At 38.0% G+C, this 27,292-nt stretch overlaps 1 protein-coding gene across 6 annotated transcripts in view; it reads left to right on the forward strand.

Annotated features, from left to right (window-relative positions):
- The window catches only part of ATG10 (autophagy related 10), a 64,426-nt gene that overhangs the window by 19,222 nt on the left and 17,912 nt on the right, over positions 1–27,292 (forward strand). For all 6 annotated transcript variants that reach the window (XR_010427052.1, XR_010427053.1, XR_010427054.1 and 3 more), the window contains 2 exons: positions 20,054–20,180; positions 26,574–26,671. Coding sequence is in view for 2 of the 6 variants with exons in the window: in XM_064643261.1 (XP_064499331.1) it covers positions 20,054–20,180; positions 26,574–26,671 (225 nt within the window). In the remaining 4 variants the exon portion in view is untranslated. The remainder of the gene's footprint in view (positions 1–20,053; positions 20,181–26,573; positions 26,672–27,292) is intronic.

The raw sequence follows: 27,292 nt of genomic DNA on the forward strand, positions 1-27,292 counted from the left end.
AAACCTGTTTTGATCTGTTTTCCTGTGATGTGTGTTTGTCTGTGCCCTTGCCCCTGCTCAGAAATTCTTCCGTCAGTGCAGTGATCATAATCACATTGGAGCAAGGCAGAGGTTTTTAGAAATAATTAAGCTCCTAAGTGGAATTAAATGGCTGAGTGGAGGAGAGGCCATGAAAGTTCTCTGCCTGAGGTAACTTTGTGTATGCCAGAGAATGCACATGAGAAAGGTGTCTCAGCTGAAGGAAAAGCCCTTCCTTGGACCTCACACTCAGTTGGCTACAAGATGCAAATCTGAAGGTAAGAAAAATCATCCAAACAAAACATTTCAAAGTAATTCCAGGTAATTCTGGGTGTACAATATTTAACAAGCAACTTGATGAGCAATCTCAAAATGTTTTGTCATGTGAATTTGATGCAATACGAAAAAATAAATATGAATTGATTAAAGAACTATGCCTGCATAAATAAAAGTTTTTTGCTATTGGTGTTTTTTTCTTCTCTGTCCTCAAGTACCTGTGCTTTGGGAAGACAGAGAGTGCATTTGATTAAATGTGGGTAAAGGCACTCTTATATTCCTGGCAGAATATACAAAGTATATGGATATTAAGATTTTGCATTCTTTGGTGAAGCCCATTATACCTTTAGCTTATAGAGAATCTGTCCCTGTGAATAGCAGATTTGAATGTCTGTGAACAGTAAGAATACCTAGTCAAGGTGTTTTTTCACCATTGTTAACCACATCTGTGGTATTATGCTTTATTTACTGCTCCAGGTTTTTCACCTGTTCTGCCAACATTACTGATTTTCTTTGTCTCTGCATGAAAAGACCATTCTGCTGCCACAGGGGAGTCTCATTACAGAATTGTTTTTCAAACTCATCTCTAGAAATACCTCCAAAAATAACTAGGTTTAATGTCCTTTTTTTTAATGTCTTCTTTCTGAAAACTGCTGAGATAATACTGTGACAGAAATATTGGAAAAACAGAATAATAACATGCAAGGGGTGATTACTGATGTCTTTCAGTTAATGTACTTCATTATCTTCAAATGAAATCTCTGTTGTAGTCTAGTATGCCTGATTATCTGGAAGGTGTCCTCAAACTATTTTATTTACCTGGTATTAGCAAATTTTGTACATTGATATTTTAAACTATTTCTGAGAATTCACTTTTACCTGCTGTTTTTCAAAGGCAGGCCTTGATCACAGATCTCCTCACTGTGTGTAAACACCTGTTGTAGGTGTTCCAGTGACTCTTTTTTCAGTCAGATCTGGGAATCTTGCTGTGATGAGTTGTTCGCTTGTATGTGTGAAGTCCTTCATAAAGGACAGCACACTTCAAAGATGTAAATAATATGTAATTAAAAAGCATAATCAGTTTTCTTTAGTGATTGAAGAACATTTAATAGCTGTGCATGAGTAATACAACAAAGTGCTTAAGCAAATCAAATCAAAATCAAGTGCCTTGAAATTTTTTAAATAGTAATTATTAAAAACTGAACACTTGACACTTGGAGCTGAACTTATTAATAATATGTCGTCATACATAGATAAATAGAAAGAAGTGTGAAGAGTAGGAGGGAAGTGGCTGATGCAACACTTTTGTAAGGAAAGGGATGAACCCATTCTAGTAATTTAGAGCCTTTTTTTAGTGTAGTTTCAGAATGACAGAAGTGAGATGACAAATAGTTTCATTTTCAGCATCAAAAACCCATAAGTGGTGGGTTTTCCTTGCCTTTTTTTTCCCCTGTCCAATTTTTTCTCTCAAATCTTCCCCTACCAATATTGAAGAACAGGTATTAAAAAATTTCTTATCTCTGACTGTAGAGTAGGTACAATTATATTCAGCTGGTGCTGGAATAAAATATTTATTCTTAAATAATAAGAATACAGAAAACCTCTTCAACACATCTCTCAAAAAATAGGTTAGGAAAAATATTTGTAGTGGAACTAGAAATCAGTTCTGGAAGATTCATGACTTTCTAGGTTAAAAGAACAGTTGAAACAACAAGTTTTGAGTGTGTCACTAATAGGATTTGAAGCAGACTTGTAGAATTATTTTCCCCCACTAGTCTGTTGCAAGTGGCTTGTTGATAACTATGGCATTACTAAATTTAATTACTATTCTGGTATTATTTCTAAAATGGTAAGAGTCTTTTGTATGTAACAGTTGATGGCTTTGTCTCAGCAATCATGTTTCTTAATGAGCGAAACCTGAAACTCCTTCAAATTTGGTTTTAGCACGTAGTAAGAATTACAGAATAGCTGGTCTTAGAAAAGAGGCTTGAGTGGATGAATCATTAATTGATTCTATGTAAAACAAATAGATGAACAACTTAAGTGTTTATTTTTCTTGATTTCCAAAGGACAAATATTACTTTCTGAAAGATATTTAATAGTTTTGACTGAAGCATGCTTTGACTTCTTTCAGTAGAATGTGCTGGATAGTCTGAAAAGCAGCCATTGTAGCAAATCATTAGGAAAATAAAGTAACACCTAGGAATAGGGGAAAAGTATAGCTTAGGCTTTTCAAATACAAATATTTCCAAAAAGGCAACCTGCTTTATATCTTGAAAATAGGTCTGAAAAGATGCTGAGACAAATGTCAAAAGGTTCTTTAACCCTGCATATAAAAATATTAAAGGAAGAGAAGCAAGCCCAGGGAAAAGATTGCAGACAAAACTGTATTTTATTCTCTTTATAAGGTAAATGGAAATAAATTCCTATTTTCAATAAGGGTGATTTCAGAGAAGGAGGATGGCTAATGAGAATGGGGGTGTACGTAGGCAGTAATTGCTTTGATCAAGGGGGAAACAAAATTTGAGAGGAGATCATGAAATAGAAAGTAGGAGAGAACTTCTACCCTAGAATTTATGTCAGGTATCAGAAAAATGTTGGTTTTTTTCTTTTTTATTTCAAAAGGCAAAAAGCTATAGGTTTTTTAGCCTGGCATTAGTGTTATTCAAGCTTTTGAAGAAATTCTTAAAGAATAGATAAGTAAAAGGTTGAAAATGGAAATAGGATGGAATGTGAGATGATGTTACAGGAGGTAGGGGAAGTATTGAACTGTTACCTATCATTTGGCAGAATAACTGATTTACTGGAGGAAGAAAATTCAGTGCTTCTGGTCCATATAGAATTTAATAAAACTTATTTAAAATAGCACACAGGAAAACAAAGCTATGTGATAATACCACAAAAATTCAGCCTCGGACAAATCTTACGTATTTTAAGTAATAGTTGTAGTACAGGGAGTAGGGGAAGATTAATTAAATTTGCTGTGGCAAAATATCTGGAGGCATTGTCAATACAGCAGAAGGCAAGAAATTCCTGTGGAGAGAACCAGAGGACCTTGAGGATTGGCATAACAGAAACAGGATGAAATCTAGTGGTGCAAAGTATAACATCATGTACTTGGAGAGTAAAGCTAAGGTAATTCTGTTTCTGAAGCTCATGGCTCATGAGTTGGAAGTGACTGAGGAGGAGAAATAAATGGATGTTTTAGTTAATGGTAGCATTACTGTGAAGGTTTAGGTTCTATCTGGGTGTTGCTCTCAGCTGAAATTGATATTATATAATAAGGATGTTGAGGACTCACCTGTTGTGTTGTATGTTTAATTTCAATTACTCCCACTCAAAAAAAAAAAGAATTAAAAAAAAAATAGTAGATTTTTTATGGTGATTGGGAAAAGCCTGTCTTAGGGGAAAGGACCATAAGAATTCGTCTTGTTTAGCCTAGGACAAAAAAGAAATCCTGAAAGGAAATATGATTTATCTCTGTTAATACATTTTGGGGGAAGAAGGTTTGAAATGCCAGGGAATGGAAAAGAAAGCTACTTAAACTGAAGTAAAATGTTGGCATTAGAATTTACAGTTATAAACTGACCCTGGATAAACCTACACTAGAACCACTAGAAGTGAGATACTGAAATAGCTTTCCAAAAGGAGTAACAGTATCCTGAAGTCAGTGAATTTGCAAATAAAACCATATAAATTTAGTAAAAGGCATCATATGATGTTTGATACCTGTGGTAATGAGATACTGAACTTAGTAACTCAGAAGGTCCCTTTGCTTCCTATTTCGTAGGTCACTGTTCATTTTGTGTTATCCATGACTCTAGTGAAAGAAGTGTGTTTAGGGTTAATGCCTTTGTTTATAAGTAAAATAATATTTTGCAAGCTGCTTGGAGGGCAAGGAAATTGGAGTGGAGTTTGCTCAAGAATGAATATTTTCCTTTGTGAAACAGGATGCTCATCTTTATCTGTCTCTGTCAGAGGGATTTTCATTTCTGGTCCAGATAAGGGGTCCTGAAAGTCTGGGATCTGATTTTGAGAATGTGTGATCCCCAAAATATCTCAGGTTTTATTCTTTTAAAACCTGTCTCCGAGGTTCTGTTTTCATTTGAATTTTGCTGGAATTTTTTCCTTCATGTCCTGATGGCTTAAAGGGAGGATGCTACGAGGTTAGTTACTTATTTCACCTTTGTAGCCAAGGGGTACTTGAAGCAGAGAAACACTCTGGTGGTTAAAAATGCCATTTTTAATGACACACAATTCTAGATTATTCATAGCTTTAGATTTTTACCTTTTTCCTGGTAATCTTGTTTCCAACTTTGTTACCAAGAGCACAGTATTTTCCTTTCCTGGGCAGTGTGTTTTCATTTGTAAGTCAGTCTGGTGTTACAAATGAGCAGAACTGACAGACAGACTTCTCCAAGGAAGTATGTTTTAGGGAAGCAGCAGGGACATAGAACCTGAGAGAAGGGTGGGATTTCCTGGAGCTCTGCAGGAGTCCTGCCAACTGGAGGGGTCCCTGTGCACCTGGTGTCAGCTGCTGACTGATAGGAAAACACTCTTGCAGCATCTCTACAGTCACTGCCTTAGTTCAAGTTTATACTGGGGGGAAAAGAAAAGCTAATCCTAATGATAGAATTATAGTTTTATATGAGAAAATCTAATATTAAAGTGCTCTTTTTAAGGTTAATTTTATCTGAGAAACTCAGTTCCCAATTGTGATTGGCAATCAGTAGCAATAATATGAACACTGTCACGTTTCTTCATGGAAGTGACAAGGCTCAGAGCAGACAGTATAATTGTTTGCTTTTGTGCACAGGTAAATAAGTGATTGCACTGGTTTTTTTCTAAAGAACAAGTTCATGGGGGCTGAAGAAATTACTGTGTGAAGTATCAGAGACAAGGATCTGTATAAGAGTAGGGAAGTGTGAATGTAAAACAGAATGGGCATTGAAAAAGTCACACTAAAGATTTACAACTCAGCAGAGTCAAACTTTCTGCCTTAAAACCGAAATAAAATCTCCAATGACTTTTTTTACCTTCCCAAATGCCTTTTCATGTTTTCATGAAGCTTATCTCCACAACAAAGAATTAAATATCACTATTTTCTTTCTATTTTTGGTTAGCAAAGTTACATATTTCTTTCTAACATCTGATTTTTTCTTTGCACATTCCAAATTTAGCCTAGTTCTATGTATTCTACTCAATATCAACGATTCCTTCAATGCCTGTGTGATTAAGAGATAAACCAGGAAAAGTTAGTTATTTTCAGAGCACCTGATGTAAAAGTGATGAAAGCCACAGAAATTCTATAGAATCAGGGTAGAATGTAACAAAGCAAGTACACTGTAGCTGGTCAATCTGGTTTGGAAAGCTGATTCCAGCCCCATTTTACACACACATACATAATTTTAAGGAAATATATGTATTTTTAGTTTTTCTAACTACAAAATTCACTTTTTTCTTTCCCATGTTCATCTTTCCTCCAAAGACTATATAAAGGATTGGTATTTTGTACTGCAGAGGAACATGTGGGAAAAGAATATGTTCAGATATGTTTTAAGTATGCTTTCAGCACCTACTTCTGTGATTAATGCTTATTTGAATAGAAGACAAATTTGTGCAAGTGTTAACCCTACCAGATAAATTTTATTTTATTTATTTAAATTTTATTTATTATTTAAATTTTATTTTCAAGTTAAAGATATAAACAAATCTTGCATCTGCTGTTGCTTCTCTGGCATCAAGTTCTGTTATCTAGATTTATGCTGGAAGTTACTTAGTGGCATGATAAGATTACTTTTACAGACGGAGTCTTATTGTTTTCTGTGGTTATATCCAATAAAAGTCTTGCACCATCTGAAGAAATTCCCAGATTTTGACGTAGCCAGTTTCAAGTATTATTGCATTTTGTTCCTCAAGGTTGCTGAAAATGAAATTTAATTCTTGCTGACATAGAGGCATCCAGCTTTTGAAAGAATATTGTCTAATAGCTCACAGAACTATTTGGCAGTGATTTTGTTTTTAAACTTAGGTATTTAGAACAGAGAGTTATTATTCTTTGATAAGTTATTTGTTAGATTGTTTCAAAGCGTAGTTTTTGCTGTTGATAAAGCTGTGAAGATCCCAGGGTGTATTATAAGGTTTTCTGAAACATGGTTATGTTAATGTTGTCCTGTGATAAAGATTTTCCTGACTTGTGATGAGCATCTGAGCATGGTTTTTACCGTTTTCAATTTTAAAAATAAACATTTACTGAAAGGACTTACCTTGGTATTTTAGCGCCGAACAGTTGCAGCCTGATGATATTTGATCTTCATTTTGGAATGTTTGAGTTTGAAAACAAAGATATCTAAAATATAAGTTGTGTACTTTACTGCCATCCCTTGTTTTGAACAGAACTGGTTTTGAAGTTATGTGGCTGAAATAGTGCGCCGTAAGGCTGCTAATTGTTGTTTTGAATGCTTGGAAATACTCAGCATTTTGGCAGTAGGAATCAGAATAACTAAATTTTACTCTGTTGTGAATTGTCTTTGTAAGTTCGATCACGGCTCTTCACTTTTCTGTCTCAGTTTTCACAGAGTAGCTCATGTTTGTAGGGGGTAGGAGTAAACAAAACAAAATGTAAAAGTAATGTTGATGCAGAATATGCAGCTAACTCTGTAATGTCACTTTGTATTGCAAAACCCTGTGAAAATACTCAATAAAACCACTAAGGCAAGAACTTCACATTGAATTAATTACATTTACATTGCATTGTCATGTTTCAATTAGTCCCATGTTGAAGTAGAAAAACAAATAGATCTATTTAGGATCTTGCCTTTCCCTGTTGTATCTTGGTCATCTTGGGCTTGTTGCTGAAAATTTTGCCTAATTCTTTTTAAGGGTGGAACTGTAGAATAAGCAAACATGGTGGAGCTTAAAAAAAAAATCGTAAAAGCGAAGATTGTTTGTAAGGGTTAAAAACCTCAGGACAGAGCTGTTCGATATTTATGTTACAAATGATCAACCTGTACTTGAAAGTTAGAACAGGCTTTATTTCACAACAGAACAATATATAAGCGTTAGTCCAGTGGTCTATATTCCTTTTGCATCTTAAAATTGGGCAACAACAAACCCAAGAAAAATGGGTAACTTAATTTTACATGTTTTATTCTATCAATATGAAATTGATTTTCTTTGACTATTAACTGGCTTTCTTTTTCTTTTTTTTTTTTTCAGAGTTATAATTGCAGTCATTTAAAAAACTTTTATTTTGCTTAGTGCTGTATGGATATTGTGGTAGCAGTGAAGGTGTTAAGAAAATTTCTTCTGCAAACTCAGATTTTCTTCAGGAATTTAGTTTTCTGATTAGACAAATTAAGTAGTTAATCTAGGATCAGTTTAATCCTACCGAAAATGTGGCAACATCTAAAACTTTTCTGGATTTTTTTTATTTTTTTTTTTTTAGTGACAGGTCAACAATGGGCTGCATTGCCCAGCAGAGCTGTGTTTTTTAGATTTTTGCCCACTGCTGCCCTGTGCCCTAATGCTCACTGCCAGGATTATCTGAATGTCCTGCTGATTCTGAGTGAATCTACATGGCACACTTTAATTTGGAAATTCTGACATTTTGTATTTTCATATTTACCGTCTCAAACCAGAGGGTTTCTGTTGTGTGAAAAGTGCTCATATTGAACTTCTGTGTTGATGACAGAAAAAGGGCAAATGTTAAAATACCGGATTTTCGCATGGAATGGAAATGGCAGTATTTGGTCAAATCTCAGCATTTCAAGCTCTCTTTCCTGTGTGTAAATTGTGGCTGAGGCAATGAGGTCTGTGAAGTGTGGGGGGATCCCTGATGGCAGCAGGAGAATGAGGGACATTTATCTAGTGTTTTGCTGGGACTGTTGATACCTGTGTGACAGGCAGGGAGAGCAGAGCTGAGATCAGCTGTGGGCAATCCTGGTGTGTTATAAACCCCATTTTCTGTCACAGTTTTCATCTCCCGCTCTATTGACTGTGCTTCCCAGCTTTGTGCCATCAGCGAAATTGGTCAACAATCACTTGCTTTTGTGTTGAGGTTGTTAAGGAATATTGTAACTAAGATTACTGTACAGTCCAGTTTTGGAGGCCCTTCACCAGTCGACTGTCTCCTGGTCAATTATTCTCCTTTCAGCACATCCCATTATTCTCTCCCCTTTACCACTTCCTTATGCATTACATTTTGAACACAACCCCCATCTTCTCCAGTTTAAAGAACCACTTCCCATTTGGCCCACTATCAAACATTTTGCTGCATTCAGCCAGACTGAATCTCCTGCATTTCCTTTTCCACTAATTTAATTATCTTATCAGGACAGGATATCAGATTTGTTTGTCTTTCTCATTCTTTGACAAACCAATGTTAAGTATTAATCCAGTTTCTGCATAGCTCTTTATATTTCATTATTCTTTCCTTAAAAAATGGTTCTCGTTTCTCTTGCCTCCAGCTTGAATTCTGGCAGTTCTTACTTTCTCCTTCAAACGTAGCTTTTTTTGTTTGCCATACCTCTTTTCTATTCTCTGTAGGGTTTTTTTTGCATGCTCTTGGTATCCTTTGTGATGTGATGATTCACTCAGAACTGTAGCTTTATCCTACTTTTTTTTTTCCCAGTGGTTCAGAATGTAAATTGTAAGCAGTGTTAGTATCTCTGATTTAAATAAATTAAGGCCTTTTCCAAATTCCAGTCCTTAACCATTTTATTTTTTCTGCCTTAACTCATTATCTCCCTTAATTTCTCAAATATTTTAATCTTTAAGCATATGTTTAGAAAGGCTTATCATGAACAGTTTCTCTCGACAGATACTCAGAAAAGGAGTGACCCATGGAATACTGTTCTATGATCACCTGGATGTTGCAGGACAGGACACATTTCCCTGTCCATCATACAAAGACCTGTTGTAAAATACAAAACTCCACTTCTCTAACTTGTAAAATTCCTGGCTGATCCTAGAAAGCAGAGCACACTCTGATTTTCTGTCCCAGGCATTAAAATGTCAGTGATCTCCACCAGTCTGAGATTCTCACCTGATTTGGTGGCTTGCAGTTTGTTCTTTTTGAGAGCTCGAGCAAGGCCCAGCAGTCAAATAAGCTTAATATCATGTATGCACCTATCTGTGTGTATTTGTACTTGTATGTAACTGAAATCTTTGAGTCTGATTTATTTTACACAAGCAGCTATCCTGTAATTATCTTAAAACTTCATTAATCTACATAAAAATATTTTTATTTGTTAATTCAGGGGTTTTTTGGTAGAAGAAATAATTCAAGTGTTGCATCTAAGAAAAAATTAGTCTTGCCAATATTAGAAACATTGTTTCCTGCGGTAATTTTTTTTAAAATTTTATTTATATTATACTATTTCTTCACCTGTGCTTTTTTCTCTGTTTGGGGAACAAGCAAATCTCTCCCAACACTTTTCTCCTGATTTCTTGTTTTAAACCACTAACTGTACTAGAGATGACTGTAAACATGTAAACAAAAAGACACTATGGTGTCTCTTTGTTGAGAGAGGCCAGTTTTGTTTGAATGCCTATCAACAATGAAACATCCTGGTTAATGGCTGGGCTTGATGGTCATAAAGGTCTTTTCCAACCTAAAGGATTCTATGATTTCACAAAATCCAAAGTGGAGTCCTCTGGGAAAGAAGTCTGCTGTAAAAAAAAAATTAGGTATGCAAATGTTTGTGGAAATATGCACATTGAAATAAAATTAAAAAAAAGTTGCCTTTTTTCTGTAAACTGGACAGAGTCCTCTAGAATTCAGCATATGAAAGACCCTGATACTTGGGAATTGCTTCCTGCAGCCATAAGTTCATGATCTGCTCATGTGTTACTTCCAGACTTGACAAAGTCACAAGCTCAGAGTTCTTCCTTTACCTGAAACACTGTGGAACAGGGAACTTAACAGTACTGTTTGAAATATCATACAGACACCAGGCCCTCACTCTGAAATTATTCCTTCAGGGATTGCAGTTGAGTTGCAGAAACCTATAAAGCAGAGTTAAGAAAAAAATCAATTAAATTGTGTCTTTGATTTTGGTGCACACTACCATTCATAGCCTCTGCCTTATGAATAAAGTTGTTGTAATAAGATGGTAAAAATATATTAATGTATTTTTAGTTGCTTTTTCTCTCCCAGCTTCCTTCGTTTTGCACATGGCTGAAGTTCAATATTTAGGAAACCATGGTCTTGGTCGCCTCTAGATTGATTCCTTTACGTAACCAGAGACAATTTTAAGTAGCAACTGTCTTACTGTGGGACCCTGTTTGGGGTACAGGCAGCAGCACACAGTACAATAAAAGGTTCTTTCAGCAAATGTTTAGGGAAATACTTTCCAAGAGATCTGCACATGATTAGAATTATTGAGTGCTCTGCTCTTCAGCTTCCTGTTTTGGAATTAAATGCCTTCGGGACACTTGGAATATCTGGGTTTTGAAAAGCAAGAGCAATTTAACCAATTGCATACTTCACCATCTTAGCTATGATTTCAGTTAGCTGTGAATGGGGACAAGGGGATGAAATAGCCGCCGAGATACCTCAATAAAACTGAAAATTAACTCCAGTGGCTGTGGAGCAGCTTTTGAGGGAAATGAGAGCAGATAAAACATCGCGAGTCAGTGAATATCTGGCTCTTCCTCTGCACATGTGTACAATTATGAGCTCTTCCCTTGCCTCTTGTTTCCCGTCCTGTGGGATGTCAAGTTTGAACATCTTTTTGGAACTATTTGCTAATTGCTTGAAGTGTTTTACAAACGTTATTTAAAAAGTTTGAAGGAAAAATTATGTATGGTTATTGAACAGTTTTATGCAGAACAGTCTCTTCAGGTCCTCCACCTTGTACTGAGCAATTCAACTGAAAGAATAATTCCCTGAGATAAGCTAAATTGATTTATTTAATTGCTCAGCCATTATGTGGATTTTGCATAGGTGTAAAATTTCTGTAGTAACTCTGTACATGAGCTTGGCCAAGTGTAGTTATATACAGTTGTACCATTTCTTGGTGTTTTTAAACCTCCTGCCACAGTGATGTTGTCAGCTCATTGTATTTGTGTGATGGTGTTGACCATTACACGTGTTTTCCACCACATACAGCAGTGGAAATTTTGAGGTATTGCTAATTCTGTACTGGGCTTTCTGGTCAAGTAAAACAGTTTAAATGAAGATTAGGGGCTGTTAGAAGGTTCATTACAGACAAAAATGTGCAGATTTTCTACATGGCTTTAAAGAATTGTAAAGCAAATTTCAAATGGTTAAATTTGTGTTGAGATCTATTATATACCGCATCCCTGGAAATTAACAATATCATGCAATACACTGTGGCAATTTTCATTTGAGATCACACTAGTAAAGGAAGTAATTCAATACTTTCCAACCACTGTGAATCTCTCCAATGTACATTCGGTCTGTTTGTGATCAGTGACATTTGATAACATAATAGTTGTTAATATTTAGAATATTCTTACAGTGTTTTGTTTAAAAAGTTACCTGACAGGCTTTTTGACCTACCCTGGTCTGAGTTCAGAGCTTTGCATTTCCTTTGTAACAGTGATTGGAGAGTAAAACATGAGTGCATCTGTAATGCATCATATATGAATACAATTAACAGTTTTTCAGAGTGGGCGAAAGCTGAACTTACTTGACTCAGTAGGGTCTGCCCCTGTTCCATTTAAAGTATATATTTATTATACTTACACATTTCCGAAAAGAAATCGTTGGATCCTAATGTGCTACTGGTTTTGTTTGTGTAGATTACATTGAGGTTTGGGGGTTTTTTTTAGATTTTAGGAGTAATTTCACAATTATTTTGAGTAAATCAGTAATTATTTTGAGTGATAGCTAAAATTTTGAATTGAGATTATTTTAAAGTTGAAATAGATAATTATGATTTAGTGCCATCTTTCTGCTTTCTTAATAAGGGAGTTAGCATATGTACTTTAGCCTTAACATATAGGTAATATAATTGGATCTCCCGTATCCAAATAAGCCAGTTGTAATTCAGCCACATCGTTTATGATTGTTGCTTCTTATTGTTGTGCTTATATGATGTAGTCTACGGATAAGCTTAGATTGGCATCTCAGGTAACTTTCAAGTTGTATCATTTTGACAGATATTAACTTAATTGGATGCTATTTCTTTTTTAAAGTGGGCAGCATCCAAGTATTATGTTTCCTACAGTAAGTCACTGTCCCAGTGTCACAGCTGTTCCCTTACAGTGTCCTGGGTGGGCTCTAGTGCAGCCACTTCTAATTGTAACCCTTAATTTCAAATTTCTTGTTTTTACAACGCCAGATTTTGTGACGATTTGAGCATTTCTATCTGTAAGTTTTTCATTTGAATTACTGTTAAACACTGTCAGTCTTGGCATCATTTTCATACAGTTTCCCACCTGAGAAATTAATGAAGATTTGAGTTTGTCTTCTAAAAAGTAAAGGTTTGTAGGCATTTGCTGTCAGTCTCCCCGTTGAATTAAGCGTGGTGAAAACTGGGTTGCTGCTGAGATTCTCAAAGAAGAAATAATAATCCTTGTTCTTCTGAAATAATAAAGCTGACCTAAAATGCAGCTGAACTGCTAGTGTTGTCTTATGGCATAGCAGGTTTTTTTTTTCTTTTTTTTGTGTATTGTGAAGCACAGATCCCCGTCCTGGAAGCACTTCAGTTCAAAAGAAAGAATAATCTTGTGGAATAGTACTTAACCTCAAGTAGTAACTTACTTCAATTTATACAAATGCAAGATAATGAAAAAATGATGCGAAAATCCTTCAAAAGGAGGCTCAGGGGGGACTTTCTTGCTCTCTGCAACTCCCTGCCAGGAGGGGGAAGCTGGGGAGGGGAGTGTCGGGCTCTGCTGCCAGGGAACAAAGGACAGGACAAGAGGAAACAGCCTCAAGCTGTGCCAGGGAAGGGTCAGGTTGAACATCAGGAGGAGTTTCTCCCTGGAAAGGGTGGTCAGGCATTGGAAGGGGCTGCCCAGGGAGGTGGTGGAGTCCCCATCCCTGGAGGTGTCTAGGAAATGACTGGGCATGGCACTCAGTGCTCTGGGCTGGGTGACAAGGTGGAGATTGGGCACAGGTTGGACTTTGTGGGCTGGGAGGGCTATTCCAGCCTCAAGTTCTGTGATTCTGACTGAAAGGCAAGTGGCAAAAAAGAGAGAGTACAGGTACCACCATCTCCCAATTGCTTCTTATCTCCCCACATGGGAAGAAGGACCACTATAAATTCCTAATTCCAAGGAGTAACAGTGGCAGAGAATATTGGTAGGAGGTTGTGGAAGTAATTGAATCCCTACGGGTTGCAGGTGAGGCTGCTGTGATCCTCTGCAAGGTGTGTGTCCATAGCTTCAGGTGGACCTTCTTTTTGGGAATTTCAGGTGGTCCAGGTTAGTCCATCCTCCCTCAACAACTGGGCTGTGTTCCTCTGGCTCCTTTGATTTCCTTGCCTCTCCTCCCAGCTTTGCTCTTGTTCCCACCAGAAGAGGTTTCCTAGTGTGCCTTGGTGCTTCAGCTCTGTTCAGAAGACTCTTACATTCTCTACATTAAAAGAAGAGAAAATGTTTTTTCTGGGGGAAGGAGAAAAGCCATGAAATTCTGCATTTTATATGTGACAACCTGGGAAGAATGAAGAGTGATTTTGTAGCAATTCACTACCTTTATGTGAAGACAAAATTCACAACTGTTCTGTTTTCATGGTCCATTGCTTCTTTTCCTTGAAAAGACTTTGCTTTCAGTTGTGATAGTGGTTTTGAGGCAATCAAAAGACAAATCTAATTTCCAGCTGTTAGAAATGATTGTTAATGCATGAGGAACTACTGCAGTTTTATGTGCCATGTCTTTTTGGTGTGGAAGTATTGGTTTTGGTATGCCTTGAATGACAAAAGATTGTGTGTGGAGAAATTTTTTTCTGAGAAATAGTCATCCTAATAATGGCTGGATGCTTTCACAGTGTCAAAGTGCTGAATTCAGTCAGAAGACTTCCCTTTGGAAAATGACATATTTCAGGGATCAATTAGCTGTTTGCCTTAACTCACCTCTGAATTTTTCTATTGGTAACATAGGGGCTTTTCAAGATAACTGTGTCTTTCAAAAGAAGGCTCTTTTAACATGGTATTTCAGGCATCACCAAATTATTTTAGGGCCACTTTCTTTCTCTGTTATTGAGTGTTTAACCAGGTTCTTCACTTGTTTGACTGAAATGCAATAAGTCCAGGACAGTGGGGAGGATTTTGTAGCTGCACACAGAAAATAAATCCATAAGATAACTTTGTTATGCTTCAGACCACTTCTGTTATCCTCATGTTGCCTCATCTGTCACTGATGATGGCAGCACTCGAAGTTGTTGGATTCCCTACGTATATTTCACATAAAGGAGCAATTTATCAACATGTATAAAAATGATGCAACTAGGGGTGAAGTCTTTTGTACACCAGTCATATTACACTTAAATTTTTACAGGCCGTGGTACACTGCACTAATTTTGATTAGAGCCTGTAAATTTGAACATAGTGAATGGAAAAGTGGAGGGAAAGGCAGAATCAGATCTGGAGGTTCAAGGTCTGTGTAAGTGAGTGTGATGACTTGAGATTCTGCACAGGGGGGACCAAAACCTGCAGCAAAATGACCTGCAGAGACTAGACCCGTGGGGGCTGCAGGCAAGAAAGTGGGGCACGGTCTGAAAGCATGTGGGGAACACCCAGGAGGAATAAAGAGTGTAGATACAATCTCACCATACAGCCACACCCTCCGCACTAAGCTCTGATTTAATTCTCTCTGAGCACTGTCCTACCATTCAGTTTTTGTGTTCAGATCTCCCTGTTTGCCAAGGGGGGAGTGTGAAATGGAGAGAGGACCTGCTCCCTGAGAGCTCCTGTATTTCAATGGCAGCTCTTTGTCTCTGAGGAAAGGAGCAGCCATACATTTGTTTTCAGCTTTAGAGGCTGACATGAAATTAAGTGTAAATGCATTCCAAGCAATGGAGTCAAATTTGCTTACTAATCTGGGCTGCATCTCGTTTTTCTCCTCCTCACACCGAAACCAGCAGTACCAGTAGCTGTGCCTGCGTCACCTCTTCCCAATCCTGCAGGAGAATCTCCCTGGAGCCTGGCTTGCAGCAGGAGTAAACAGGGGTCAAGGCAGCAGGAAAGGAGATGAGGGACATGGAAATGGGATAGATGTCAACAGTGACTTGAGATCCAGGAGAAATGTGCTGTTCTTTAAAACCAATTCTCTTAGCTTTTCCCCAGAAAAGGATCTGCTTCTTCATTTCAAAGAGGATTTGGGCTGAGCAAGGAAGTCTGGCTCAGCAGGTGAGGTGGAGATAGGGAAATGTTTGGTGTTAGCAGGGAAAAATCCCCATTTTATTAGGTAATTTTGTCACTTTCCCAGTTTACCCTGCCTGCCTTGCCGTTCCTTCATGATCTCCTTAACCCACACCTTCCCGCTGCTTCTCAGCCTGCAGAGCACAGGTGCCACCAAGGAGGATCCAAACACACAACTGTCCTGCTGTCAAATTAACCTGTCGCCAGGGGTTTTAAACTTGCCTTCTTCATCAAGAGCAGAAACAAAACAAAAAGAGAAATAAATTTCTTCATAGCATTTTTAATTATTGCAATTTGGTTAAAACACCTTTTTTGTTAAGGTTTGAAATTACTTTTTTTTTTAAGGCAGATACGTTTGTTTTGTCTTTACAACTTCTAAGCAAAATTATGAATTTTTTTTATGGTGTGTGTACGTATATGAGTGTTTTGCAGCAGTTATGAAATCTTCCAAATTTAAAATTGATTTTTGTATTGTCTAATGTGGTAACTAAAATAATTCAGCATTAGCTCAAAAAAAGAGTTAGGACAATAATATATAAAAGGAAAGGGAACTAGAAGAATTATACCAGTAAAAAATATAATACGCTATCATGACATGTAAAAATTAAGCTGTGTGTGTTTTGGTTTTTTTTTAATAAGTTACACCTGTGTTTTATATTTATGGCTTTATCAGTAGTTGGTTAAATACTGAAAGCCAAATCTTTTGGGCTGATATAAAACTCTCTGGGGCTCCCTAGCTCTGTTCAGCCATGCATAGATTTTTAGATGTTCCAAAGATCACCTAAAATGACTGTACTCCTTTTATTCATCTCATCAGCAAAGTTCATCTCATCAGCCAGAGAGATACCATCTAAACTTTTAGGCTACAAATTGTACTTTCCCAGCAAAAATACTGTGTGTTTTACTTACAGAGACTGTAAAGTACAGGATTGCACATCAGCGATGTGTCTTTTTATTGTCAGAAAATTGGAAATTGCTGTTTACTGAGAGGAAAGAGGATTAGAGTAGCCCTAAGAAGGATTCAGCTGTCTGCCTTTGTATGCAGATCTAAAATAGTCACAAATTAGCCATTTTACCCTTAAAGCAATGCATACATGCAGCTTTTTTTTTTTTTTCTAGAACAATAATATTGAATACATGAACAGGTAGTTTTGCCATTTCCAGAAGTACCTTTAAGGGCAGGGCAAGCTGGTGACTAAGCAATAGGCAAGGCCATGATATCTGATGAAACATTAATGCCTGAGAAGCAGCATGATGTTGATTCCAGGAGGTTGGTCTGAGTGGGTTTTGTGAATTTTAATGTAGTATCAGTCCTGGGTACAGACTCTTTCTCTTCCCCACCCCTAAACACGTGAAAGCCAATCTGTAGCTGCATTATTTTAATTTTATTTTCTTTTTTCCACAGGCTGCTTTTTTTTTTTTTTTTTGCAGCTTTTTGGGCTGCTTTTGGGTCTTTCTTTTGCTGTTCTCACTGAAGCCCTGATCAACTTTAAAGGCAATTCAGCATACTGTAAAGAAGCAATTTATATCTTCCTCAAGATATATAATTTTTTAAGGTGTATTTTGTATCTAACAGCGGGTATGATTGATGTGAGGAGGAAAAGACTTCCTTAGTCAGTTACACATGTACATGGGAGCTGGGCATATCAGACCTGACCTTACCTGGCCAGTGAAGTCAGGTACAGAAATCACCACTGTCCCTTCTGGCACGTTGTCTTCAGTATCTCTTCACATGCAGCTTTGAAAACTAGGTTAACACAGAGAGCACTTTTTTTAATGTTCCCTTTCAGTGCTTTAGATGCCTGTTCCCTGATAAGCTAAAATCAACCATTCCTGCAGCCATGTAGAATTTCCCAGGAAACTTCTGTTCTGTGACCATCTGTGAGCTTCTCATTTAGTGTCCAAAAATGTACCTTCAGTTCCTTGGTCTGCAGCTTCCCAGGCTCTGGGCTTTCCATTTCCGAACTTCTATCCATTTGCCTCAGCAGCATCTGGTTTTCAAATACTCTAAAACTGTGGAAAATCACACCAGAAAAAAACCCTGAAAATATTTTGGGTGTTACAGTTTATCAGTTTTTATATTTCCTTATAGATCGATCCATCGCTGAGTTGCGTGAGGATGCGAGATAAAAATGCAAAATAGCTTTAAATTTCTTGTGTGTTAAGCCAGCATAGTGTTCAGAGGATGCTGTTTCTTGTTTTCTGTTCAATCTTTTTTTTTTAATTTTGCTTGGATAGAGACCATAAGCCAATATTCAGAGTTGCTTGGCAGTAGCCAAGTTGTGAAATGCACACCCAACCTGTGGGGCATTATGGTTGCTTAGTTCATGCATGTAAATCTGGGAGTTTGAGCACCGAACAAGTCCACACCCATAGGGTCTTCTTGGAAAGTTTGTTCTAACATTTACTCTTAATGGCGTTATTAATTTAATGGTTCCGTTTTCAGAGTCATTGAGTAATGACAGTTTTTAGAAAAGTCCAAACAACTTAGTGCTTAGCACTGTTTGAATATTAATTTGAAATGTTATGAAGCCTGTGCTGCAATTGGGGTATATGTCAATGCAGTTAGTTCCATCTCTTACGATTTAGTTCAAGTCTACTATAACTTTACTACTTTACACTATAAATATACATTAACAGGTAAAAAAAAATAATCTCAGTTTTAGAAGCATTATTAACAAAAACAACCCCTGGCAAAAAGCCTTTAAAGAAAGTAGATCAGAGAATTTTTGGTGGATGCATTTGATTTGTCTTTTTGGCAAACAAAATCAGATTATTTAAGGATACAGTTTTAAAATGGTCTATACTAAATGTAACAAAGAGAGATGCAGCTGTAGTAACTTTACTGTGCCAGTTACTGTGTGTCATGTGAAAAGGAGGGGGGTCTACCCAACCCTTGGTGTGTGGGAGATTTTCTTGATCCTCAGTGCTTTATTTGTCTGTTGGAGCCCCAGGACAGCTGAGACTCCTGTGCCCAATCAGTCTGTCAGTGTCCCGTGAGGGGACCCTTCACTGAACAGATTCACAGGGTTGGAGGGTGATTTGACTGCCCTTTTCAGGAGGGGCTCAGGCAACTGTGTGGAGACCCCTCAGTGGATCTTCCCAGCCTGTTAACCACCACTGGCAACTGCTAGCAGCTGTGAAGGACTCACTCTAACAGTTTATGGAATACCACTGTTTATTAATACAAATTGGGATAGGTTAATAAGGTTCAAAGTCATCAGTGGTAGTGTCTGACTGCAGAAATGAGTTTAAAGCAATCTAATATCCTTTAAAGCAAGCACAAGCTCTAATCCTAGAAACAGCATTCAGTGCACATAGAGTATGTTTCTTACCCAGTAGGCCCCTATAGGGGGGAAGACAACATATGCCAGCAATTTCAGTGGAATCTTCCTCAATTTTCCTCCTATCCTCAGCTTACTTCTATACTATTTCTTTAGGTTAGGTGGAGCTTGAGTGACTTCAGTCATTAATACCTGAAAGGAGGTTGTAGCCAGGTGGGGGTTGGTCTCTTTTCCGAGACAACTATCAGCAAGACAAGAGGGCACGGTCTTAAGCTGTGCCAGGGGAGGTTTAGGTTAGATATTAGAAAGAATTTCTTTACAGAGAGGATGGTCAGACATTGGAATGGGCTGCCCAGGGAAGTAGTGGATTCTCCGTCCCTGGAGGTTTTTAAGAGAACACTGGATGTGGCACTTAGTGCCATGGTCTCGTAGTGGATCAAGGGTTGGACTTGATGATCTCGGAGGTCCCTTCCAACCCAGCTGCTTCTATGAATACTTTATCTCTGATTGATGTAAACTCACTTCACATGCTTAATGGGCGTGGTCACATCTTGGCTTCCAGGGATTCAGTATAATTGTTGGCTCAGCTGCAGAGCATCTTCATGTCTGTCTCTTGGTTGACAGGTACTATGTGGTGTTTGAACTAAAAAGTGCCCCCATGTTCCCATCCCTGCAGGGATTTTTATGGAGTGAGGCCATAAAAAGTGAGGCCTCACCCTCTCTTCCATCCCCTTTAGCAGATGCTTATCATTATAGGGAACCTTTGTGTTTCCATCCAGGGAGATGCATCTGCATTTTACCCTTAGTCTCCTCTAATTTTTAACCCCAGCCATCTTCCCACACTGTGTCATAAAGATTTTCAGAGATTTCAGATCTTCTTTTAGAAAGATCTCAGTTCTGGAAATGGTTACATGTAGTTCACAGTTTGTGGAAGTTAGTATGTAAGAAGTCTTTTGAAGGTTTTGGACTTCAGTGGTTTTCTTGCTAGTGTTGAAAAATTCCTTTGGGAATTTACATGAGTACTGCTGTGAAAGGGGTGGTTGCCATTATTTCTGCTCTGTGCATTTATTGAATTTGTGATAATTTCCCTTGATGCAAATGCAAAAGTTGATGTATTGTCCTGTTCATTTTTGTTGTTTTAGGAGTCTTTGGATGATTCTCAAGTAGCTGGAGTTTGTACAACAGAAGAAGTGATTCGCTATGAGTATCATGTCTTGTACTCCAGCAGCTACCAAGTACCTGTGCTTTATTTCAGGGCATGCTTTTTAGGTAAGACCGACCAATTGTGTATTAAATATGTGGGATGCAGTAGATGTTAAAAACATGAATTCTTGTGTTAAAGTGAGGAACAGATGTGTAAAATAAGAAAGTAAGAGATGAGGCTGCTCTCCAGTAAATTTTGTAACACAGAGCTTCAGGACCATGGAATAGATGATATTATCTCAGCCTGAGGGAGGCTGAACTTTGGCTCTTGGCATCTTGCCTGTGGTTGACTAAAACTGCCGGTCATTTTTCTTGTTCCTGTTCTTGAAATGACTGCAGAAACTTAATGCAGCACGTTTGAATTGGGCCATGCAGTAAGTGGGCATAATCACAGAGCTTGTGTGTTTCTTTGGAGCCTGAATTTGAGTCAAAAGGTTGGGGTCGAAATGTGTCTTTAAAATTGTATGCTGTTTTCTGTTTAAATTTGCTGCTTAAGGGAAAATAAAATAATACCAATATGGTATTGAGTTTTTGTATTTAAACTGGCTCTGGAGGCACTAACTGATCATCTTTCCTTCCTGAAATATGCATCTTGTTACCTAAGGCTGCTGTTTGTGTCACTTATTTAATCAGCAAACAGAGTGATCACACTGTGGCATTGGCTGTGCTCTGTTCCTCACTGCCCAAAGTCTGTGTCCAGCACTGGTACATGCTGCCCGGGGCAGTGGTGAAGTCACCATCCCTGGAAATGTTCAAAAAACGTGTGGATGTGGCACTTGGGGACAGGATTTAGTGCTGAACATGGCCATGCTGGGTTACGGCTTGGACTCAATTTTAGAAGTCTTTTCAGACCTAAATGATTCAGTGATCAACATCTTTTGTGTTTTGAATAATATCTTACCTTTATCTAGATAAAGATGTCTGAATGTTGCCAGTGATATCTTTTCTTTTTTAATTAAAAAGTAGCTTAAGCTGCTTTGAATGTGTTTGGTAGATTTAATCACTCTCTGCCTTATATTGTTTAATGGTTTCTAATTTTGCAGTGTTGGCATTTTGAAAGGCACTTCACATTCAAAATTGGAGAACAAATTCTCATAGACTCCCTGGTGGAAAGATTTTAGTCTGAGGTGCAGTTTCAGGAATGGATAATTTGGGGTAAATTTTCAGACTGGGACATGGGGAATTGGGGACATTGCTCTGCCTTTACCACCAACAGAACTCATTTGCACACATCCTGCTGCAAATTTATTTCTAGTTTTATTACAGGCTTTTACAAATGTGCAGTGTTTTGCCTTTAAACTTGTTGTGCAGACAGGAAGACAAAGGAAGTTTTGCTGTGAGAGATGGGTTAACCTATTTGTGGTCCTGAAAAATGTAATTTTCTTCATTTTTTGCTGAATTAATAGTTCACTGTCTCTACAAGAAGAGGATGGAGACACTGCAGGTAGAGGAAGTAGGACACTATCTCTACTGTACTGTACTTTCATATAATTAGTATTCACCATAAGCAGTTAATCACCAGAGAAGAGCTCATGGAGACAAAACCAGTTGTTTAGCTTGTCAGCATCAGGGAATCGGAGGTGTTGAAACATGACTCCTTATAGCTGGAAGTGGGTATTACAGGAGCCAGTGGATGATCTAATGCACAATCATGGTATTATGTGCAAACAGCTCCCCTTGCAGTACAGAATCGTAATTGTTTCTGCAAGTACAATTACCTTTTAAAACACTTCTTGGGAACCTTTTACAATGGAGAGCAAGGGCTTTTTTTGGATACTTCCTGAAGTCACCTGGGTTCTCTTTTAACGTTTAAGTATACCTGACTCTTGAAGAGAGAAGGATACACAATGGTGGCAATAAGTGCGTTTCCTACAATGTTTTCAGCAAGTACTCTCTGATTTTAATTACGGATAGCTTACCTTTGAAATTCTGTCTTCCCCACATGTTGTTTGCCTGCTTGTGCTGTGCTGTCTGAAGGTCCCAACATGGAGTTTTTGGGACTGTGTAGGTGACAGTTGCTCACAATCTCTTGAGATACCTGAGCAGTGTATGTTTTATCTTGTCCCAAACCTGATATGAGGAAAATTCAAGGTAATGCCCTGAGATTTTTTTCCTTTGAGGTAATAGTCTTCATGTGATAGACTCCTCACCTTGTTTCTGAGACAACGAGCAGTACTCACTGCGTTCCTCATCTGAAATAATCAAGGAAGAATTTTCCAGACAGCTTCGTCAATTTCCCAGTCTAAATTCCTACCATTATTTGTAAATTAGGTAACAGAATCAATTCCTCACCAATGTCTTGTGAGCTGTTCATGATTTCCCTTGAATCCTGTTTATACTGATCCTGATGTTAATTAGAGCTGTTGCAGGGGGTGGAGCTGAGCTATAATCCTTCCAGGATTTCCACAGCCCTGTCCAGTCTTGCCTTCCCCAGGAGCAGGAGACTCCTGAATGCAAAACTCTGCTTCCTCCCTGGCAGTGTGTTTAATGGCCATTACACCTAGATGATGATGATGATGATGATAATAATAATAATAATAATAATAATAATAATAATAATAATAATAATAATAATAATAATAATAATAATAATAATAATTCTGTTCAACCTGATGGAGTAGTTTTGTCGTATTCACTTCCTCACTTTGTGTGTTCTAACAGCAGCTGATGCTACCTGTGCAAATCTGCCAGACTCTTGACAAACTCTTCTCGAATGATGAAATCCTACCTTTTTCCCACTGTATGTGAGTCCAGTTCCCATTGACTTGGTCTCTCACAGTCCCTCCTAGGAAAAAGGCTCCCTGTAGAGTTACTGGGGGGATTTTCCTGTCATTTTCAGCTTGGTTGGCATCTTTAGGAGCTTGTGTCAGTGAAGACATCCAGTTTTCACTCCTCTCTTCTACCAGTTATGTTCAACTGCTACAGATCACTTCTTCCTGCAGAAGGGAAAAAGTTGCATTGTGTCCTTATCCTTGCTGCTGTCTAAGTTGGATGAAATAGCTTATTTTCTGGAATTCATGTATAGACCTCTTTTTTTTTTTGAGATGAAGTTTGATACGTAAGGTGGTGTAAGGTAAGGTTTGAAATTTTAATTGCAGCAGAACTTAAACATTCTGAGACACATCTAAACTTCTTGGTAGTCTCTGCGTGTAGATTTACAGGGAAGATCTTGTTCTGTGCAAGGACAAATACTTCAGTTGAAAATAATGATTAAAGTGTGATGAGCGTGTCTGGAAAGATGCTTGGGAACATTTTAGGATGCCAAGAAGATATTTTTAGGCTACGTGTATACACATAAGAAACATTTTTCACTATCTCATGATGCTTCCCCACGTGGCATATATTCCTAAATTCAGACTTCCTCAAGTCACAGTCTGTGTCAGGAGCTCAAGGCAGTGGTTCCAATACCTCAGAGGCTCCTTTCCCCAAAATCAGCCTTATGCCTGCCATACCTTCCAGAAATAGGAGCCTCTCTTCCTTTCTCTGGCTTTTGGGACTATCAGGTAGGTAGTTGAAGAAATGCATGAACCCCTGCTGACATCACCCCTGCTGATATGTGATGTCAGCAATTAGCCCTCTTAGAGACAGATGGTGTAGGCAATTATCCTTCCTCTTCAATGCTGGCATCGGCCGGATGGGCTGGGCTAGGTCCAGTAAGCTTTCTTTAATCAGCAGAGTATTCACCTCTTTTCTTAGTCTTTAAGAGGCCAAGGAACTTTCGTCTTTTCCTGAACCATCCTTCATCTGAAGCCATACATTCAAAAACCTCTTGTCATAGATTAAAAAACCAGAGTGAGGTAGCAACCACACAATCACAGGTGAGCACAGGCACCATTCAGGAATTACCTTGCCTGCTAAGAAAATAATGGCTTATCTCGCACTTCTTGTTTTTCCTGAAAAGTTAAAGGAATCATCATGAATGCTGTCTAAATACTGAAAAGAAAGAGCAGAACTAGTGGGAGTCAGTAAGGGCTTCAGCCTTACTCCTCTAGGAAAGAGAGAAGGAATTGGGTTTTGAGGCTGATCTGTTCAAAATCTGTCTAGCTCTGTGACATATAGCTAAATCCCTGCCAACAAAAACCATGCTAATCAGTGGTTAGGGAGAGTGAGCTTCTGAAGTGGTGTAACTTCCTCTAACCCTGAAGGCATGACTTTCCGTATTCATAATCATACTGGGCCTGGCTGAAGCACTTTCCAGAATGCAGATTTACTCCCTGAACTCAGAAGCGTGTAACCACCATGTCCTTTCTCAGAAATACAGCTGCTCTGTATCTGACCATGTCCCGTAAGAACTGGTTTTATTGTGGTTTTGGACATAAATGAGATTGAATAATTTGTATGATTTGATATTCCCTTTAGCTGTAATGGTGTTATTTCTCTTTTGGCAAGTTTCTTAAGATTGTTTTTTTATAAAATGTGTCAGAATGATGCCTCAAAACAATTTTGTGCACCATTTCACTCAAAACTGTAAAAAATCCCTTTAATTGAGAATGTCAGAAATGATTAAAAACTTTAAATTGGGAATCTCAGAAATTGCTAAATTACTAAAAGTTTTAAAATTATTAAAAACTTTAAATTGGGAATCTCAGAAATTGTTCAAAGCCCTCCGTAAACATCAAGAAAACAGAATACAGCAACTTGGGAAGCCTCAAAATTTTCTCTGAGAATATATGTGGAATTTGCCTGCCTAAAGAATTTCCAGTCTTTGCAAGAATTAAGATACCAGCTGAGAGCTGCAACTCGTCTGTGGTGACATGATTAACCCCAAAAGGGCCATCGAGAAGCTTTTCTCAGAAAAGTTTGTTGTGGTCTAAACAGTTTAATAATAAAACTATCCCAGCTAGGCTTGGGATGAGCCTTGGGACATGGAGCAAGCTGTGTCCTCGTGGATAAGTGATGAGTACATGTAATGATGGTGAATCGGGAGCCTCTGCCTTCCTCTCCTGCCACTTCTCTTGGCTTGGTGCTGCTGTTTCTTCCTCTTTCTGGCTGAACTTCCTGAGTTCAGCTCCATCACGGGGAAGAATGAGGCACAAAGCCAAGAGGCTGTTGGCTCAGAAGGTGCCACAGTGGCCCCCTTGTTGCCAGCAGCAACAATTACTGACTGCTCTGCCAGCCCACATGGATATTAGGAGTCTCAGTGGGTAGCAAGAATCTGCAACAGGGCTGCTAAACACGTGAGAGTGCTGGCAGCCCTGGAAAAATGGGTCTAAAAGTGCCCAGAGAATACAGGTCTGTGTTTTGGGCAAGTCTGGGAGCTTGAGAAAGAACTGGATTTGCTGCACGGTAAACACAAAACTCAGTTTTACCTATAATATGGTTAATGCTTCAATAATATTTGATTACTTCTATAAACGAGATTAACAGAGTCAGAGTAATCCATTCCACCTGTACAATCTGAATTTGCTCAGGTGTTACTATAAAAGTTCACAAGGGAAGGTGTACAGAACAAAATGTGGAGTGCCAAATCAAATGTTGCATTAGGATGTGTTATTCTAGATTTTACACTTGGACTTACTCTGCAGGTTGAAAACGGAATTGCAGGTATGCATGGCATCTTCTGTTACCTACACACAGGTGATCTGAGCATAAATATATCCTTCTAAAGTTAATTACATTAGAATTTAGAAAAATTAGTATTTGCTAATACAAATTTCTTAGTATTAGCAAACCATCTCCAGTGCAGCTCTGGTATCTTCATCATAAGACAGTGGACATGATGGTCTAACAAGTCTCATGTCCATGAGGATGCCATGGAATAGCTGGTTAATATGCTGTTACCCTCTCAGATAACTTTAATTGCCACATGATTTTGCTATAAGTTCAGAACTTGGTGCTTTTTTATAAATATATATGCAGAAAATAAAAGAGAGACAGTAGGCAGCTGGTTGGAACTTATGTCTAAACATGGCATTCAAATGTTAATTGTGTGAATAACTCTTTTTCATTTTACAGACATGCAAATGTCAGTAGAATAAAACTATTTGTCAGAGGATGATGATTTCTGACACCTGATAAATGCCAAGATGAAGCTACTTATTGAAAGTGTATCAAAATACTCTGTTTGCCATAAACAAATGCTCATTAAAAATTGACATGCTTATTTTCTAAGTAGTTGACACTAATATCTTGGCATAATTCCAGTGTCACAGGTAAAAATCTGATGCAACAATACCATATAAATGGAGCTCAAGAAAAAAATTAAGGGCCTGTAGGTTACGAAAATGCAGCAAACTTTTATCTGCAGAATTTTGCTCCTCAGATTTTTCCACTCTCTCACTATTAATTGGACGTACTTATGCACTAGATAACTCTTCATGGTGTTATTTTGTGGTTTTAAATTAATCTCATCCAAACTTTTATTTTACAAAATTAGCTTTAGTTTTGCTATTTTGCTATTGAATATTAAAGATATGCTTAAGAGCTTTGGCTGGGCGTGGTTGTTTCTCCCCATCGCAGATGGAAGACCTTTAACTCTGGAGGAAATATGGGGAAGTGTTCATGCGTGTTACCAGGATCGTCTGCAGGAGGGGCCCTGGGACACCATCACACAGCAGGTGAGGATCCACTGGTCCTTTACAAAACTTGGGAATGCAGTATATGCCTGAGACTCCTCAATGGCCTTATTCCTTCCCTGGACACAAGTAATAAATATAAATATAAAAATAAATACATAAATATATATGCATACAGGTGCGCACACAGACACAAGTCTAACTCTGTGCTTAGCCAGTTACCAGCAATAGTTTCAGTTCTGGTTTTGAAAGGATATATATTTAAGGCTTAGTTTGACAGTGTCTCACATTTAGAATACTCTTCCAACGCCCATCTGTAAAAATTCAGGCGATTTCTGAGTAATTGTGGATTTGGGTTAATACAAAAGTAGACTTATTTATGTAAGTAAAATATATTATTGTAACACTTCACGCGTTGTCTTGTAATCAAATTACCAAAAAATAATGTGTGTCATTTTCAGTTTTAAATAGACTTGCAATCCTCGGGACTGAATGAGAGAAAGTTGGTCTCTCATCAAACAATAAGTTATTGCAATCTGATTGTGAAACATGGTTCAGAGCTGACTTGGTTGCTCTGATCTCTTCCCTGTTACTCCAGCTCCCCAGTGCAAGTTTGGACAAAGACTAGAGACTCTCCAGGTGTGAATTTTTTTTCCCATCAGA

The sequence above is a fragment of the Pseudopipra pipra genome, chromosome Z (genome assembly GCF_036250125.1).
Source record: "Pseudopipra pipra isolate bDixPip1 chromosome Z, bDixPip1.hap1, whole genome shotgun sequence".
In the NCBI taxonomy this organism is placed as follows: domain Eukaryota; kingdom Metazoa; phylum Chordata; class Aves; order Passeriformes; family Pipridae; genus Pseudopipra; species Pseudopipra pipra.